The following is a 19,020-nucleotide window of genomic DNA, read 5'->3' on the forward strand; positions in this document are numbered from 1 at the left end:
ACGTCATTGGGATGTGGGAGGGCGAACGTGCAATCTCCACACACACGGCGTCGGAGGTTGGGATCGAACCGGGATCTCTGGAACTGGGAGGCAGTGGCTCTATGCACCACCTCTACTGTCCAAGGTAATGACACATAATGTGACCCACGGCAGCACGCACAGTCTCTCATGTTATTGGTTAGCAGCCCTCCATGGAGTCATCTGTGATTGGCTCAGCTTCCAGGGTGGGCGCTGCCGCCATTTCCCCTTTGACCGCAGGGGAAGGACACTGAGGTTTTTAAAAAAAAATCCAAATTCATTAAAAATAAGAATATCCCCAATCAAGGGGAGGAAGTCTCCACCTGATTTATTAGATGGCATTTGGTTTTCAATTTTATATTTTATTTACAATGTTCTGTAAGATGCACATTTCTCATCTGCAAATAGTGGTGGGAGTTTTGGTCAAGTTGGAATTGGCTGTTTTTTTTTGATTTCCCACGTCAACACTTGTAACCTGTCACACTGGAAGATGAGGCTCCAGGACCTGTGGTAACTGAGGGGAGCAGGGGGGAAGAGAGTCCTAAATTTGGAAAAGTTTGAACATTTAGGAAGCACAATTCCTCCTCGTCTTCCCACATCGTCGACATAGCAACGCCACGGCCTAGTCAAATTAAGCTTCTGAGATACACAGCAAGCGTGTCACAGAAACATGTTAACCTCAACCTCAGAAATGTAAAAACAAAATAGATCCACTTAATTACAACGAAGGAATCCTGAACCTTGCTTCATTTATATGAGAAGAGTTAAAAATAAATAATTGGATAACTGTACAGGTTTGTCAGATACAATTCTCCTTATTGCAACCACAATCATTAAAACTGTACTCAATAAAATCATCTCATTATTATCAGCTACATAAGATGCTTCTTGGGATACTACTAGATATAGTACGGTGGATTTTTTTATTCTGATTAAGCTAACTTTAGAAAGGGTTGCTTAGCAATTGGGCCAAACCTGTTGGCCAACTCAAGTTTATCTCTGGTGTACAGTGCAAACAAATCGATTGGTTGTTAATGGGTTGGGGAGGGGATGCAAGGAGCCTGACACTGCTTCCGCGACACTCCCGGAGATGAAGATGGTGCTCCTGATCGATTCCAGGCCTTCAAACACCACCATCTGATGAGTCTCCTGGCTCTGGAAGTCAGCAACACCTTGGCACATGGGTCTGGTTTCTTTTATTGGCACCTCCCCTCACCACCACCCCCCCCCCTGCCTCCATCTCTGGAGGCCTACTGAGCTTGGGAATTGGCCACCCCCTTAGAAGCAGCAGCCTAAGATGGAGGCAAGACCAAGACGCACACCAATTGGTTGCAAGAGCCCGGGACAACTCCAGAGGCAACGGGCTGTTGGCTCCGGGCTACCAAGTCAAGGGAGAGAGAGCACTGCCCTCTGCCCTGGAAGTACTTAATGCCAAGACATAGGTTCCACCATCTTGGACAAGAGAGACCCCTGGTCTCATGAAGTATTCAGAAGTAAATACGTTTTATATGTACAGGTTTATATATTAAAGAATGTGATTATCTTTGGTTGATGTGGGCGTGGTATTGGGCTGCTTGATGCCCACAGAGCAGAGAGCACTGCTTTAATGTCTTCTCATCCCAACGGTCTACCCTCTTCTTACCCCATGCTGGGGCCTATCAATGACAAGGCTGAAAGCTTGTGCCCAAACCCCTCCCTTCAGGGTTGCCCCCGGGTGACTCAGAAGATGTCCCAGAGGGGTTGTGGGGATGTAGAGGACAACAAGGTCTTCAGGCAGGGGGGGTTATTGGAGGTGAGGTGGGGGCCCTCCCACAGAGTGAGAAGATCACAAGGAAAGTAAACACTGGCATATTCTCCCCCGTCGCTACCCCTCCTGTGGGAAAGAATGTCCGACTGCAGGGGCAGGAAAACAGGAGTATGGGGAGGGTCAGAGGGTATATCCCATCCCTCTCCGCCAGTCAAATAGCTGACGGACACTCCCACGTGAAGGTCTGGCGGCGTGAGGCGTTTGGGAGGCGTGGTGGGGTCAGGTAGCTGATCCCTCTGCTCGCACTCCGACCGGCTCCCGGTTCGGAAACGTAATCTCGGTCCAGTTCTTTCCCTCAATTGCAAGAGTTGGGTCCCAGGTAACGGAAGGAATCACCAGCCCTGTGCAGGGTGTGTGGTTTCTGGGATGGAGTCTGAAGAGGGGACCGGGCATGGGGAAGGGACCTGCTCTCAGGTGTCGAAGGTGGTCAGAGCAGGACAGACAGCTGTGGCGAGGCATGGCACAGGGTGCAAGACCTCTCTCTCCTGCAGCCCCTCCCCGAAGAGGTTGACACACTAGGGGTGCTCCAGAAGCACAGCACACTCAGCTACAAGCTCCTTGTGCGGCCTGTGTCTGTACGTGCGTCAGAGTGCATCTTAGTGCGCCTGTGAGCACGTTTTCTGTTTGCAAGTATGTGAATGTGTGAGTGTGCGCAGTGGTGTGTCTGTGAGTGGGTGTGACTGCGTGTGCACTGTATTTGTGTGTCTGTAACGGAGAGTGCATGTGTGTTAGTGAGTGTGTATATACATTTGGGTATATGTTGGTGCATGTGATCGTGCCTGTGTGTGTGACTGAGATGTTTGCTTGTGAGCTTGTCTGCATACGTGCATTTGTGCATACGTCTGCGTATGAGTGCGTACATGTGAGTGTCTGTGGGTGCGCCTCTGTGCGTGCCCTTGGGCACAGTGAGATGGGAGGGACTGATCCAGCCCTGCACCCAGAGTCACTGACAGGCACTGTCTTGGGGCTGGGGAGGGCAGGGTGGGGTGGGGTGGTGGTGGTGGGTGTCAGCAGGAGCCGAGTGCAGCAGCTCAGGTCTTTGCTTCCAAACAGGAGCACAGTGGGGGCAGGCGGGTGATTCTGGAGCAGGGTTTCAGTGATCCCATGGACCCACTGAGGCCCCAATTGCAGCAGAGACCATATGAAGGCTGTATGGGCCAGTCACACACTCCCAGGATACGGGTAAGACACAGAGTAAAGCTCCCTCCACACCGTCCCATCTAAAGACTCCTGGAGCAGTGCAGACCCTGCTGATTGTGTGATGTCACTACCACTCCCTTTCCCAATTGGTGGGGGGGGGGGAGAGAGGAAGGTGGTGGTGGTCAGTATCTGGTCACTTTCTCTGTCACCCAGTGCCTCGGAGTGACACATTCCACCTTGCCCCTGGGTGGTGGCTCCGGTACTGGGACAGGGACCTCCTGGGGGGGGGGGATCTTTGTTACAGAACTCGCTGGGAATCACGTTCACTCCGAACGCGACTCCAAGCCTCACAAGTCCGTGCCCTGGACTGTCCCAAGCCCTCAACCTCACCCCTCGTGGTTTCGCCTCCCTTCTGCATGGAATTTCTTGCCCTTCTCTGATTCTCCACCCTCTGAGTGAAGATATTGCTCCTCCTCTCAATGTCAGACAGCCTGTCGGTGGGTCCCTGTTCGAGAATCAAGCAGCGGAAACATCCCCCCTGTATCCAGCCTGCCCGAGCCCTGTAAAACATTTCAGATGGCTCTCCTCCTTCTACACACTAGAAGAGCAGAGGCCCAGTCTACTGATTTCTCCTCAGTCAACCTCTCTCTCTCTCTCTGGGCAGAGGGGTTGGCACCTGAAAACATTCTGGGATTTCAGCTTGGTTGGCACAATTGTTACCAGGACGGTGAGTTGGACTACGGATTGCTGGTTTCCCTTGGATTTAGTGGGTTGGACAAGGGGGTGGGGTCAACTGTGGGTTGGGTTTGATGGAAGGACAGTGCCAATCTCACCCAGGACACACTGCAAAACACCCCAGGTCTGAAAATACTGTCCCAAGAGAGAAGCAATGCATTAATGGCAACAAATATCTCCCGAACTTTCTCCTCCTCTGTTGCGTCCACGGACTCTTGCTTGTAAGGCAACTCATTGTTCTCCATTGATGATTGGCTCGCTGTCATGTGATGCAGTGTTCATCACCTCAATGTGGAACACCACAGGCTTTGCTCCATTTCTCCCCCTCCCACCTCCCCCCCCACCCCACCCGATCCTCGTTACATGTCTCAAGGCTTGAGGAGCGAACAGGGCAAGAGGTGAAGGGGAGTGGGGGGGGGGGGGGGGGGGGGGGGGGGGGGTGGGGTGGAGTTGGGGATAATCTGCCTGGGTAAATTCAAGGCAACACTGGGGCCCGTGGAGTTCAAAGGTGACGGTTGCCCAGGGAATCATGGCCTCTCCTGGCAAGCGGGGAGGTGGAGAGAGGGTGAGAGAACTGGGCAACTTCAGATGGCTGTATCCCAGAGGACTGTGTGTTGTCGTTGACAGGGTGGTGTCCCGGTTTTCCGTGTATCCACACCCCTCTTCCAGCTGGGTAGGATGGGCATACTGTCCTGCTTACACAGGCTCCGGTCGGGACCTCGACGGGCTTTGATCTCCTTGCAAAGGCAACGCTTGCGCTCAATAACTTCCAGAAGCTTCCCATCCTTCTCCCTCAGCCCTGGCTGCTGTTGGAAAATCTGTCAGGAGAAAAGCTACGGTTAAATTCACGCAGTTTGGTGAAGGTGGCCTTCATCAGTCAGAGCACCGAGTATAGCAGTTGGCATGTTATGTTGCAGTTGTACAAGGCATTGGTGAGGCCGCATTTGGAATATTGCATTCAGTTTTGATTGCCCTGCTGTAGGAAAGATGCCGTTAAGCTGGAAAAAGTGCAGAGCAGATTCACAAGGATGTTGCTGGGAGGAGGGACAGAGGTTGGGATTTTATTCAATTGGAGCGTAGGAGAACGAGGGGTGATTTTTACAGGAGGTGTATGAAACCATGAGGGGACATCGATAGGATGAATGCAGTCTTTTTCCCCAAGGTTGGAGAGATTGAGAACTAGAGGCCAGAGGTTCAGAGTGAGAGGGGAACGATTACATAGAAACCAGAGGGGCAACCTTTTCAGTATATAGAACGAGCTGCCAGAGGAAGTGGTTGAGGTAGGTACAAATTAACAACATTTGAAAGGTACTTGGACAGGTACATGGATAGGAAAGGTTTAGAGGGATATGGGCCAAACGCAGGCAAATGGGAATCTGGGTCAGTATGGATGAACTGGGCCGAAGGGCCTATTTCCATGCTGTATGACTGTGACTAATAATTCTTTGATTGATGTGTTTTTCAGGAGCTGAGAAACATGAAGGCAGCACACCAGTGTCTCTACTTTCTCAGGATATTCGGCACGTCATTGAAGATTCTGACAAACTTCCACAGGTGTACAGCAGAAAGCGTTCTAACTGGTTGCATCACAGCCTGGTATGGGAACTCAAACACACAAGAGGCTACAGAGAGTGGTGGACTCAAGCCAGTTCAGCCCTCCCTACTATCGAGGACATCTGCAAGAGGTGATGTGTCAGGAAGGCAACATCTGTCACCAGGGACCCCCACCGTCCGGGCCGTGCCCTCTTCTTGATGCTGCCATCAGGCAGGAGGTACAGGAGCCTGAAGACCCTCACCAGTCCCCCTCTCCCTCCCTTGCCTACGCCGTCTCCCCGTTCCTCTCTCTCTTCCGTGATCAGTCCCTCCATCTGTCTGGAACTCTTGCTCAGCATCCATCTCTCTCTCTTTTTGACAGCGTCTGTCTAATTGCTCCCCTTTTGCCTTTCCATCTTTCCTTCCCTCATTTAAAAATTTTGTCTCTCTTCCCTCTTTGTCCATCTCCCCCTCTGTACCACCTTGCCCTCAATCTTTCTCTACCTGCCTCACATTCTCTCTCTCACTCACAGATTAGTATCACTCAAGAGTCAGAGTTGTACAGCATAGAAACAGGCCCTTCAGCCCACTGTGTCTGTACCGACCATCGTGCCTATTCCTTGCCTGCATTAATTCCACTTCTGTCTATGCCCTGCTCATCCAAGTACTTACCCAGATGCCTGTTAAACGTTAGTTCCTGCCTCCACCACCTCCTCTGGCAGCTCCTTCCAGATGCCAACTACTTTGTGTGTGAAAAATTTTGACCAGTGTCTCTCTCTTTACTGCCTCTCTCTCTCTCGGATTGTACTCTCTGTCAATTTCTCTCTTGGTCCATGTCCTCTTTTAGAACACAGAACATAGAGCAGCACAGGAACAGGCCCTTTGGCCCACCTGTCTGCACCAACACAATGCTGAATTAATCTCTTCTGCCTGCACGGGATCCCTATCCTTCCATTCCCTGCATATTCATGTGTCACTATTGTGTCTGCTTCCATCCCCACCCCAGGCAGCCTGTTGCAGGCACCCACCCACTACTCTCTGTGCAACAAAACTTTCCCCCTCTCACCTTAAATGCATGTCCTCTAGTATTTGACATTTCTACCCTGGGGAAAAGATTCTGACCGTCTACCCTATCTGTGCCTCTCGTAGGTCTCCCCTCAGTCTCTGATGCTCCAGAGAAAATGACCCAAGTTTCTCCTTTTAGCTCATGTCCTCTAATCCAGGCAGCATCCCGGTAAATCTCCTCTGTGCCCTCTCTGAAGCCTCCAAATCCTTCCTGTTACGGGGTGACCAAAATTGCACACAATGCTCCAAGTGCGGCCTAACCAAAGTTTTATACAGCTGCAACGTGACTTCCCGACTCTCATACTCAGTGCCTCGACCAATGAAGGCAAGCGTACCGTACGCCTTCTTTACCACCCGATCTACTTGTGTGGCTACTTTCAAGGAGCTATGAACTTGGACCCCAAGGTCCCTCTGCACATCAGACAGACTTCAACCCCAAGATCTGTATTTCAGTATCTCTTTGACTCACCCTCTGCCTGCCCTCTTTTTTCTAAGGCTCGCACTCTCCGCCTGTGTCCTGTTTTACATTCCGTCAGTTCTTATCTCTGTCTTTGCCTCGACCTCTCTGCTGCCCCCTGTTCCCCCTTGAGCACAATGTGAGCTGGACATACCTGGGTGGGGCTGTCTCTTGACTGGCTGCACTGTCGCTGGAGTTGAGCCAGAGAGTGCTGGACCCCCGACGTGGAGGCAGATCGGCCAAGACGGTGGTTGAGAGCAGAGTCTGGAAAGGAAGAGGGAGGAGAAGGAATTACCAGAGACTTCAACACCAAGTACATTGTAGAATTCCGGGTTAAGGAATAGAAGTTCTTCCCACAGTTGTGGCTCGCAGGGAATAGCCTCTGACAAGGACAACAGGATCCAAATTAAGAGTGGACAATCGGCTCATCCAGTGCAAGGACGTGCATCGTGTAGTTAGAGTCACAAGCATGGAAACAGGCCCTTCAGCCCATCGAGTCTGTGCCAACCAGCAAGCCACTATCGCCCAGCCCTAGTTTCCTTGATCATGGCTTGTCACAGCAACAACTTACATTTGTGTAGAACCCTCAAATGACATCAAACCACAAGGTAGGGTGGCACAGTGGTGCAGCTGCTGCCTGGAAGTCCCAGAGACCCGGGTTTGATCCCAACTTCCAGTGCCGTTTGTGTGGAGTTTGCACGTTCTCCCTGTGACCGCGTGGGTTTAAGATGCATGGGATCTACAGTGACTTGGTAGCTTGGATTCAGAATTAGCTTGCCCACAGATGACGGAGGGTAGAGGCGGAAGGGTGTTATTCTGGCTGGAGGTCTGCGACCGATGGTGTTTGGCAGGGATCGGTGCTGGGGTCTGTGTTGTTTGTGACGTATGTAGGTGACTTGGATGAATATATGGATGGGTGGGTTAGTGAGTTTGCAGGTGACACAAAGATTGGTGGAACTGTGGAGAGTGTAGAGGGCTGTCAAAAGATACAGCAGAATATAGATCAGTTACAGATACGGGTAGAGAAAAGGCAGATGGAGTTTAATCCGAGCAAGTGTGAGGTGTTGCACTTTGGGAGGTCTAATATCAGGGGGAAAGTAGACAGGTAAAGGTACAGATGCACAGAAAGATCTGGAGGTCCAAGTCCAGAGCACATTGAAAATGGCAATGCAAATAGATTAGGGTATACAGGATAAGAGTCAGGAAGTCATGTTGCAGCTGTACAAAACTTTGGTTCAGCTGCACTTGGAGTATTGCGTGCAATTCTGTTTGCCCCATTGAAAGGGAGAGGGTGCAGAAGAGGTTCACCAGGACGCTGCCTGGATTAGAGGGTCAGAGCTACAAAGAGAGGTTGGGCAGACGGGTTGTTTTCTCTGGAGTGTCGGAGGCTGAGGGGGAGACCTGATAGAAGATTATAAAATCATGAGAGGCACAGATAGGGTAAATTCTGATGGTTTTTACCCCAGAGTAGAAATGTCGAATATGACAGGACATGGATTTAAGATGGGGGGGGGGGGACATTTAAAGGGGGTGTGCGGGACAAGTTTTTGTTTAGTTTACGCAGGGAGTGGTGGGTGCCTGGAACAGGCTGCCAGGCGTAGTGATGGAAGAAGATACGATAGAGGCGTTTAAGAGGCTGTTAGACACATGAATATGCAGGGAATGGAGGGATGTGGATCATGTGCAGGTACAAGGGATTTAGTTTAATTCAGCAGTGCGTTCGGCACAGACAGAATGGGCCGAAGGGCCTGTTCCTGTGCTGTACTGTTCTGTGCTCTACGCTCCCCCAGGTGCTCCGGTTTCCTCCTGCATGCCAAAGGACGTGGGCCTGTGGGTAAAATGGCCACTGTAAATTGCCTCCTGGCGTGTGGGTGAGTGGTGGCATCTGGGAGGGGTTGGTGGGAATGTGTAGACAATAAAATGGGATCCATGTAAATGGGCTGTTGATGGTGAGAACAGATGGAAGGATCTGTATGTGGCCCTACGCCTGCGGTGATGCTTGGTTAAGAGGTCGTGTCAGTGAGTAGATCGGGTGAAGAGGGAATGGGACGAGGGTGATACAGACAGCCCTCAGGGGCCTTGAGCCAACTGGGCCCAGGTCCTACCTGCACTCCACTGGCAGACCAGTGGGCAGGGTTGGTGCACTCCTGATCGAGAGGGAGCTTTGACTGTCGAGTCCTCCAGTCCCTGAGATTTCGCCGGTATGGACGAGGGCTTCTCCTCCTTGGCCAGGGACTCTTCGGCTCCGCCCCGGCTTCGAGGGCCACCTGTGGGTGAAGTGGGAGCAGGGTCAGGTGGGCGAGCAAGGGCCGGCCCCACCGTGCCGACAACACCTGGCCCTACCGCGCCAACTACACCAACACCCGGCTCTACCGCGCCAACTACACCAACACCCGGCTCTACCGCGCCAACTACACCAACACCCGGCCCTACCGCGTCAACAACAACACTAACGCCAACGGATGGTCCTACCGTGCCAGCTGCACCCAGCCCTACCATGTCAACGACAACAGCAACGCCAAGGGGCGATCCTACCACGCCAACTACACCCGGCCCTACTGCGTCAACGACAACACCAATGCCAAGGGGCGATCCTACCACGCCAACTACACCCGGCCCTACTGCGTCAACGACAACACCAATGCCAAGGGGCAATCCTACCACACCAACTACACCCGGCCTTACTGCGTCAACGACAACGCCAATGCCGAGGGGCAATCCTACCATGCCAACTACACCCGGCCCTACTGCGTCAACGACAACACCAATGCCAAGGGGCGATCCTACCATGCCAACTACACCCGGCCCTACTGCGTCAACGACAACGCCAAGGGGCAATCCTACCACACCAACTACACCTGGCCTTACTGCGTCAACGACAACGCCAATGCCGAGGGGCAATCCTACCATGCCAACTACACCCGGCCCTACTGCGTCAACGACAACACCAATGCCAAGGGGCGATCCTACCATGCCAACTACACCCGGCCCTACTGCGTCAACGACAACGCCAAGGGGCAATCCTACCACACCAACTACACCTGGCCTTACTGCGTCAACGACAACGCCAATGCCGAGGGGCAATCCTACCATGCCAACTACACCCGGCCCTACTGCGTCAACGACAACACCAATGCCAAGGGGCAATCCTACCATACCAACTACACCCAGCCCTACTGCATCAACGACAACGCCAAGGGGCAATCCTACCACACCAACTACACCCGGCCTTACTGCGTCAACGACAACGCCAATGCCGAGGGGCAATCCTACCACGCCAACTACACCCGGCCCTACTGCGTCAACGACAACGCCAATGCCGAGGGGCAATCCTACCACGCCAACTACACCCGGCCCTACTGTGTCAACGACAACGCCAAGGGGCAATCCTACCGTGCCAACATCAACACCAACACCTGGCCCTACTGCACCAACACCGCCACTAGTTATAAAGGGACAGTCCCATCAGATGAACACCAACCCCATCGCCACCACCGTGGGCCAGTCCTGCCACACCATCACCACCTACACCAAGGGTCACCACCAACTGAAAAAACACTTCCAACATCACCACCACCTCGAGCAACATCAAGTGCCAATCCTACACCAAGAATTGTACATCATCTCTAAGGCAGTAGAGCAGAAATGCACTTGACATTTAAGTTCATTTATGTTTGTTTACTTAAACAGTAACATTTCGTGGTGGGTGGGGCAAAGGGGTGGGGACAGAGAATGAAAAGAAACAGAGATAATGGAAATCTGAAATAAAAACAGAATGCCGGAAACACTTGGCAGGTCAGACAGCGTCTGTGGGGAGAGAAACAGTCAATGTCTCAGGTCCGGGAACCTTCGTCAGAGCTGGGAAAAGGGGAAAACACATTGGTTCACGTAGCAGAGGGGGGACAGGTAGAACAAAGGGAATATCTGTGGTAGGGTGAGACCAGGTGACCTAATGGGTGCAGTCAAGGGCAGAATAAACTGTGTTGCTAGTGGGAAGTTGCGGGATGATCCCAACAGGTCAGATGATAGAAAGGGGAAAAGAAAACAAAAAGAGGCAAAGGGATGACAGGAAGAAACAGCTGGTGCTGGTAAAGAAAGTCATCTAAAGTTGGAGAACTCGGTGTTGAATACAGAGGGCCCAAATGGAAAATGAGGTGTTGTTCCTCAAGCTTGTGTTGGATCTTGTTGTAACAGTACAGGAGGCCACAGACAGAGTGGGACAGGAAATTAAAGTGGCAGGGAACAGGAATCTCAGCATCAATCCTACGGACTGAATGCTGGTCAAGGGTGGGGGGGGGGGCGGGGATAGAGGCTGGGGTTTTACCTGGGAGAATGTGCGAACCATCTGAACACCCACACGCATCCTACTGTGACGAGTTGGTTGGGAGAGGATTGGTTGCCTCCCCATCTCCCATCCCCACCAGTTATGATGTCACTGATAGCTAAACATCTGGATGAGGACTGCTGATCTCTGGCAGAAATCAACAGACAGGGAGCAGCACCTTTTCCAGGAAGGAGGGAAGAAACCGCCAGCTCTGGGAAACAGTGGAGAAGCTTCATTAGCCATTAACCTGTTTGGCAGGCCAATCAACAGCTGGCAGTGTGAGGTAATTGAAGGGTTAAAGGGGGGGCAGAGTACACACCCATCTGCATCAATGGTGCTGAGGTGGAGATGGTTGAGAGCTTCAGGTTCCTAGGTATAAACATCACAAACAATTTGTCCTGGTCCAGCCACGTGGACACTACGGCCAAGAAAGTGCACCAGTGCCTCTACTTCCTCAGAAGGCTAAGGAAATTCTGCATGTCCCCAATGATTCTCACCAATTCTTAAAATTTATTTATTTATTTATTTTTACAGATGCACAATAGACAGCATCCTATCTGGATGCATCACAGCTTGGTACGGCAACTGCTCTGCCCGGGACTGCAAGAAGTTGCAGATAGGGAGCACAGCCCAGTCCATTTGTGCAAACCAGCCTCCCCTCAGTCTACACTTCCCGCTGCCTTGGGAAAGCAGCCGACATAATCAAGGACCCCTCCCCTCCCCCGGACATTCTCTCTTCTCGCCTATTGGGCAGAAGATACAAAAGCTTGAGCACAAACCGCCAGACTCTAGGACAACTATCTCGCTGTTATCAGACTCTCGAACGCTAAAAGGTGAACTCCTGATCTCCCAATCTACCTCGACGTGGCCCTTGCACTTCATTTGTCTACCTGCACTGCATTTTCTCTGTACCTGCAACACTATATTCTGCATTATTTCCCTTTGTGCTACCTCAATTTACTTATGTATGGAATGATCTGTCCGGATGGCACGCAAACAGAAGCTTTTCACTGTATCTCGGTACGTGTGGCAATAATAAAGTTCATTTTGTCCTTGGTTTAGGACCCACAAGTTCAAACCACCCCAAGCCAAACACAGCCAGCACCCATACATCAACACACACAGATGTGCTCACATGTTCAGACACATGCTCACACAATGCACACACATTGACGTGCACACAATCTCACCCCCTCACACACGAGGGCTCCCAAACTGTGCCCACACATGCACAAACATCTGGCCCACATGTGCTCTCCCTCCCTGGTCATTGGGAACCAATCACGAACAGGAATCGTGACAAAAATAAAAAAAAATGGACAATGAAGGAAAATGCTCAGCAAGTCAGGCAGCATCTGCAGAGAGAGAAACAGGGTCAACGTTTCAGGCCATGAAAAAAAAATTGCAGTGGGGGGGGTGTGGTGTCACAGTGACAGGCGCATGGAGTGACAGTGGGTGGGGGGGGGGGGTCTGCTCAGGGGGTTCACAGTGACAGGGGTTTGCTGGGGGGGGGGCGGGTCGCAATGACGGGGAGGGGGTAGAGTGACAAGGGTTGCTGGGGGGCACTGTAATTTGGGGAGGGGGAGAAACTGAGTGACAGGGGTTTGCTGGTGGGGTGAGGTTGCAGTGTGACATGGGGTTTGCTTGGGGGGGTTGATGGGGGTTGCTGGGGGGGGGGGGGGTGGGGTTCGCAGTGCCGGGGGTTTGCTGGCCCTGTTCCCTCCCTGCCTGGTCACGCCCCCTCCACTCTCCCTCACCTTCCGCCTCCTTGACCTTCTTGCTGCAGGACAACTTGCGCTGCCAAACCCTCCCGGGACCGGCGGACGCCTCACTCCCGGCGCCGGACGCTGGCCGGGACTCCGAGCTGACCAGCGATCTGGAGCAGCAGACAGTGGAGCAGACAGCCGGCCGCTCCTGCCCCTGGGTCTTCACCGTGGAGTGGTGGGTGGCCAGGCAGCCCTTGGGCCTCAGACTCTCGTAGGCCGGTGGACGCTTGCAGGCCGCGGGGAGGTAGGGCCAAATCATGGAGCCCGGGACGGGCAGCCCACCGTGCTCCAGGAGTCCGTGGGCCACTGGCACCTTGTAGAGGCCGGACAGGGGTCGGGAGACAGCGCTGGACTTCCCGACAGAGTGGAAGACGCTCTGCAGCCCGGATAGCTCCTTGTCGGTGCCCGCCCTGGGCTCCCCCGGGATATGGGCGAGCAGCGGGTGGGCGGTGACCTTGACGGAGGAGCAGATGATGCTGAGGGAGGCCAGTTTCTCCCTATCCGCCTTCGGCGGGGCCAGAGCCAGTGGGGCAGGGAGGGGCGACTGGGCCAGGGCCTTGGAGGGGGTGCAGACCATGGTCTGGGAGCTGGGCAGCTCCTTCTCGGGCCGGTGCTGACCTGACGATTGAGGGGGGAGCGGCGTCGAGTGGCTCCTCGCCCGCCCCGAGGGCAAGAGGGAGCCCTGAGGGTTCCGGTCCTCCTTCTGGGGCCTGGGGGCAGCCGGGCTGGGGGGCGGGGGATCTCCATGGGACGTCAGCAGGGGGGGTGCCTCTTGGTAGGACTTCTGGCCGGGACCTTGAGGGAAGGCCAGGAGGGGCGGGCGGTGGAGGAGGAGGTTGGGGAAAGGGGGCGGGATGTCGTACGGCGGGCCCCTGGAACTGGGCTGGTGATGGCCCCTGGACATCCCTTGGCCCGGCTCTCCAGGGAGCCTGGGGGCCGGCTCGGAGGGTCTGCCCCACTTGGCGTCCCGCTGGCCTTCCTCCGCCAGGGGGTACTTCATCTCCTCATAGATGGCCTCGTTGTGCTCAGAGTCCTCGTCCACCGTTGCCGCCGTCTGCTCCTTGAACACGTCGCCCACCATCTCAATGTAGACGGGCTCCTCCTCCTCCTCGTCCCCCTTCTCCCCCTCCTCCTCCAAGCCACACCGGGGGGCTACTCCCCTGGCCGGGACGGCTGCCCCTCGGCCGGGGCATGACTCGTCAAAGGACACAGAGGGCTGGGCGCTGGGGCAGAACTTCGCCTTCAGTGGGAGGACCCTCTGCCCGCCGTCACCTCCCTTGGCTCCAGATCGCTGGGAGGCTGGAAGGGAAATAATAATAATTAAAAAGAAGAGGTCACATTGGTATCCGAGAGGTCAGAGCTCACCGGTGGGGCAGAGAGGTCCAAACCGCATCTCTCCCTTGAGGGAGGGTAGCTCCTGTTACATCAGAACACAATGGGCTGAATGGTCACACAAGGTTCAATGCAGTCCACCTCACCTTCATTCTCTTCCCCCACCCCATCAGTGTCTGGTTGCCCCTTGATCCCCAATGCTGCCCGAATCTACCCTTCGTGCGACAAACAACCTCCTTTCCCAAACCCGTTGCCCTTCCTGGACCCTGGCCCAATTTGAAGAGCTCCTCTTCCCAATGTAGGAACTCAAGTCAGTCCACTGCACTAATGGGACATTTCAAGTCAGTTCCAGTCCAATCGAGTTTACAGTCATGTGCACAGGTTACGGTGGGGGACAGGTACCATGAAAAATCTGCTTGCAGCAGCATCAGCGCATCACGGACACCAGCCTCCCCTCCTTGGACTTTGTCTTTAACTCTCGTTGTCTTGGTGTAGCAGCCAGCATAATCAAAGACCCCACCCACCCGGAATATTCTCTTCTCTCCTCTTCCATCGGGTAGAAGATACAGGAGCCTGAGGGCACGTACCACCAGGCTTAAGGACAGCTTCTACCCCACTGTGATAAGACTATTGAACGGTTCCCCTATACAATGAGATGTCTATGACCTATGACCTCACGATCTACCTTGTTGTGACCTTGCATCTTATTGCACTGCACTCTCTCTGTAGCTGTGACACCTTACTCTGTACTGTTATTGTTTTTTTACCTGTACTACTTCAATGCACTCTGTACTAACTCAATGTAACTGCACTGTGTAATGAATTGACCTGTAAGATCGGTATGCAAGACAAGTTTTTCACTGTACCTCGGTACAAGTGACAATAATAAACCAATACCAATCACAAGCACGTAGGTACAGACAACACATTACTACAATATTATAGTACTTCATGATGCACAATTTTTAAGTTTCAAATTATAACACGGTCATCACCATCCCATGGGACCCACCAGTCCCGGAAATCCCCCACTGCACCCGTGGATACCGCGCGCTCCTTCTCCAGGGACACACACGCGGGCACGGATGTAACCCCGGAAGAGGGGGCAGGCAAACAGCACGGGCAGAACCCTCAACTGCCCGCCCCTGAATGGCCTCCTTGGCTAGGTCCAGGAGCAGACCCACCAGGAGAACCCCCGACCGACCCACACCCTTCTCTGCACCGGGTGACTGAAGATGTGGCTGAAGTGCAGTCAAATGTTGAGGAGCAGTCTCTTCAGATACTCAAATAGAGGCTGCAACCTCTCACACCAGAAATGGCGGGCAGCTGGGGAGTCCACAAACCGACATAGGAATCTGTTACACAGCACTGTTCTGAGCAACACTCCCCACCCCAGGTCCCAGGACAGTGCCAAGGGAGCTCATCTTGGTGTCTAACCAGTACTGTCCCTGCCCTGGGAGTGTGTGTGACAGGACAGCGTGGAGGGAGCTCACTCCGTGTCCAATCCTGTCAGCCTTTCTCACCTTTCTCACCATTGGGCCCGTCTCCTTCCCTGCCGGTGCTGTTCCTGCCTTCGGTACACAGGCTGAGCTTGGTGCTGGGGTGGCGCCGGGGTTTGTCGGGCTGTTTGCGGGCGCAGGGATGCTCGCTGTTGTCCACACTGCCCACCGAGTGAAGGGACAGCGAGCGGGTGGTCATGCCACTGGCACACGGGTGGGGCCCGTGCTCCTGGGAGGCGGGCATGGTCATGAAGCCCATGCGGAAGTGCTTGCGGAAGGAGGCCAAGTCCCGGACCCTGGCCAGACCCCCATCCTTGCAGATGCTTCAGTGGGGGGGTGGGGGGGGGGTGGTGGGTGGGTTACAGAGAGGGGGGGGGCAGAGGGACAGAGAGAATTGTGGGGGAGAGGGAGGGGAGGGAGGGGGTGGAAGATGAAGATGAGGGAGGGAGGAACAGAAGGAGAGGGATGGGGAGGGGAGGGGAGGGAGGAGGGGAAAGAGGAGAGGGTGAGGTAGAGAGGGGGAGGAGTGAGAGGGAGAGGAGGTGGAGGGAAGGGAGTGGAGTGGGTGATAATGGAGAGGGGACGGGAGGGTGAGAGAAGGGAGGAGCAATGCGGAGGGCAATGGGTAGGGAGAGCATGGGAGGGAGGATGAGACGAGCAGGGAAAGAGGGAGTGTAAGAGTGTGAGGATCGGAGAATGTACGAGGGGACAGGAGATGGGTGGGAGTGGGATGCGAGGGAACAGGGATGGAGGAGCGAGAGGTAAGGAGTGGGAGAGGGAGAGATGGAGGGTTGTGAGGGAGGTAGATGGAGAGAATGAAAGGAGAGAGAGAGAATGAGGGAGCGAGGAGTTGGTAGTGAGAGAGGGTGGGGTTGGAGGAGGAGGGAGTTAGGTAGACCGAGGGAAGGAGGAAGACAACCAAAGGAGAGGCAGAGAGAGGGAGGGAGAGCAGGAAGGGGGAGAAAGGGAGGAAGGGAAGTGAGTAGAGGATAAAGAGAGGGAAAGTGGAGGGGGGGTTGGGAGGGGAGAGAATTTCAGGAAGAGGGTGAGAGATGAAGGGAGACGGAAGGAGTGAAGAAGGGGTGCGAAGGAGGGAGGGGAGGAAGGAACACACAATAAAGGATAGCGTGGGAGAGGAAGAGAGAGGGTACAAGACGGAAAGAACTGTTAGTTTAGACAGAGGAAAGAAAACACATTGGGTTTCCTCGTTCTAGAAACAACACTGGTTGGAAATATCTGAGCTGATCGAGTCCTGTTCTTGGTGTCTGCTCTCACACTGAGATCTCTTCACCACTACGTCTCTCGCTGACCTACATAACAACACAGAAGCAAGAGGTGGTCTTCAAGCCTCTTCCACCATTCATCAACATCATGGCTGATCTGCCATTTTCCAGCACTATTGCCATGCATCTTAATTCCCTCAATACCCAGACAATTATTGGTCTCTGGTTTGAATGACCGAGGTTCCACCATCTTCTGTGATAGGGGATTCACAATGTTCTCCACTTTCTGAATGAAGAAATTTCTGAATGAGGGACAGCTTCTTATTCTGAGATTGTGACCCTTGTGGTACTGGACTCCTCAGCCAGGTGAAACTCTCCCTACAACCAGCCTGTTGAACTCGAATCTCCTTTTATTCTTCGACCTTCTAAAACTGAGCACAGTACTCCAGGTGTGGTCTCAGTTGAGGGCCTGTATAATTGGTGCATGATGTCCCTACACGTGTTCAACTCCTCCTGCAACAACATGGAGACAAGGGACTGCAAATGCTGGAGTCTGGAGCAACACACAAGACACTGGAGGAAATCAGTGGGTCATCACCTCCTGGCCTCTGTCGCTGTTCCCGCCCTCCCCTCCTCCATCTGCCCATCACCCCTCCTCACCTGGATCCACCTATCGTGGGGAAAGCATTCTGACTGGTCGCATCGTGGCCTGGTATGGAAAACTCCAACGCACAGGAAAGCAAGAGGCTACAGAGAGTGGCGGGACTCAGCCAGTTCCATCATGGGTACAGCTCTCCCCACCACTGAGGACATCTACAAGAGGCGATGTCTCAGGAAGGTGACATCGATCACCAGGGACCCCCACCATCCAGGCCGTGCCCTCTTCTCAATGCTGCCATCAGGCAGGAGGTACAGGAGCCTCAAGACCCACACGTCAAGGTGCAACACAGCTTCTTCCCCACTGCCGTCAGGTTCTCGAACCCACCTGAAAAACCCCAACACTACCTCAGACTGGATTTCCTTTTCTCTCTCAACTTGCACTAGTGCCGTTATGTTTATTAAATTATGTAACATTTATGTTAACTTGTGTTTGTACTGTACTGTGCTGCTGCTGCAAAGAACTAATTTTCATGGCAGTTATACCCTGAGCATGTATGCCCACAACAATGAACTTGAACCCTTTTCCTCCACAACTTTATATTGGCAACCTCCCCTCTATCTTTCAGTGCAGATGAAGGCTCGCGACCCAAAACACTGACTGCCCATCTCTGTCCATAGATGCTGCCCGCCCGCTGAGTTCCTCCAGCTTTGCATTGCTCCTCTTGTAACAAAGTCCAACATACCACGACTTCCGAATTGATTCCTACACCTAATCTTCATTCCCAATTAATGCAGCCTCTGAGGGAGAGGTACAGAGAGATTCCTGCTCCAGTCCATTAGACCATAAGAAATAGGAGCAGAATTAGACCATTTGGGCCATCGAGTCTACTCTGCCATTCAATCATGGCTGTTTTTTTTTTCTCAACCCCATTCTCCCGCTTTCTCCCTGAAAACCCCCTCCCCCCCCCCCCCCCCCCCCCCCCCCCCCTTACCAATCAAGAACCTATCGATCTCTGCCTTAAATTCACCCAATGACTTGGCCTCCACAGCCCTCTTGTGGCAACGAATTCCACAGATTCACCACCCTCTGGCTGTAGAAATTCCTCCTCATCTCAGTTCTTAAGGGACGTCCCTTTATTCTGAGGCTGTGCCCTCGGATCCTGGACTCTCCCACTGAGGGAAACATCTCTCCACGTCCACTCTATCCGGGCCTTTCAGTATTCGATGAGATCTCCCCCTCATGCTTCTGAACTCCATCCAGTACAGGCCCAGAGACATCAAATGTTCCTCATAGTTAAGTCTTTCATTCCTGGGATTATTCCTGTGCACCTCCTCTGGAGTCATTATACAAATATCTGTCCTTCTCCCTCAGAGAAATCTGTAGGCTGACTGAAGTCTCCAGGTCCTTCTCAATTCAAGGTAGCAATGCACTCACTGGGATCTCTCAGTTCCTTTCCATAGGGGAGTTGTCTGTCTCAGTACCTCTGTTAGATATAATTGTCCCGTGCGATTTCTTTGATG

General features: G+C 53.3%; 1 protein-coding gene across 2 annotated transcripts in view; it reads right to left on the minus strand.

The window, feature by feature from the left end:
* Positions 1-305: 305 nt before the first annotated feature.
* LOC127586591 (neuronal tyrosine-phosphorylated phosphoinositide-3-kinase adapter 1) overlaps positions 306-19,020 on the minus strand; it is a 28,768-nt gene continuing 10,053 nt past the window's right edge. For both annotated transcript variants that reach the window (XM_052044680.1, XM_052044681.1), the window contains exons 3-7: positions 15,701-15,999; positions 12,837-14,144; positions 8,861-9,022; positions 6,910-7,019; positions 306-4,518 (exon numbers count right to left, since the gene is read on the minus strand). In XM_052044680.1, coding sequence (XP_051900640.1) covers positions 4,285-4,518; positions 6,910-7,019; positions 8,861-9,022; positions 12,837-14,144; positions 15,701-15,999 — 2,113 coding nt within the window. In that variant the 3' untranslated portion in view covers positions 306-4,284. The remainder of the gene's footprint in view (positions 4,519-6,909; positions 7,020-8,860; positions 9,023-12,836; positions 14,145-15,700; positions 16,000-19,020) is intronic.

Source organism: Pristis pectinata, chromosome 37 (genome assembly GCF_009764475.1).
Source record: "Pristis pectinata isolate sPriPec2 chromosome 37, sPriPec2.1.pri, whole genome shotgun sequence".
NCBI lineage: Eukaryota > Metazoa > Chordata > Chondrichthyes > Rhinopristiformes > Pristidae > Pristis > Pristis pectinata.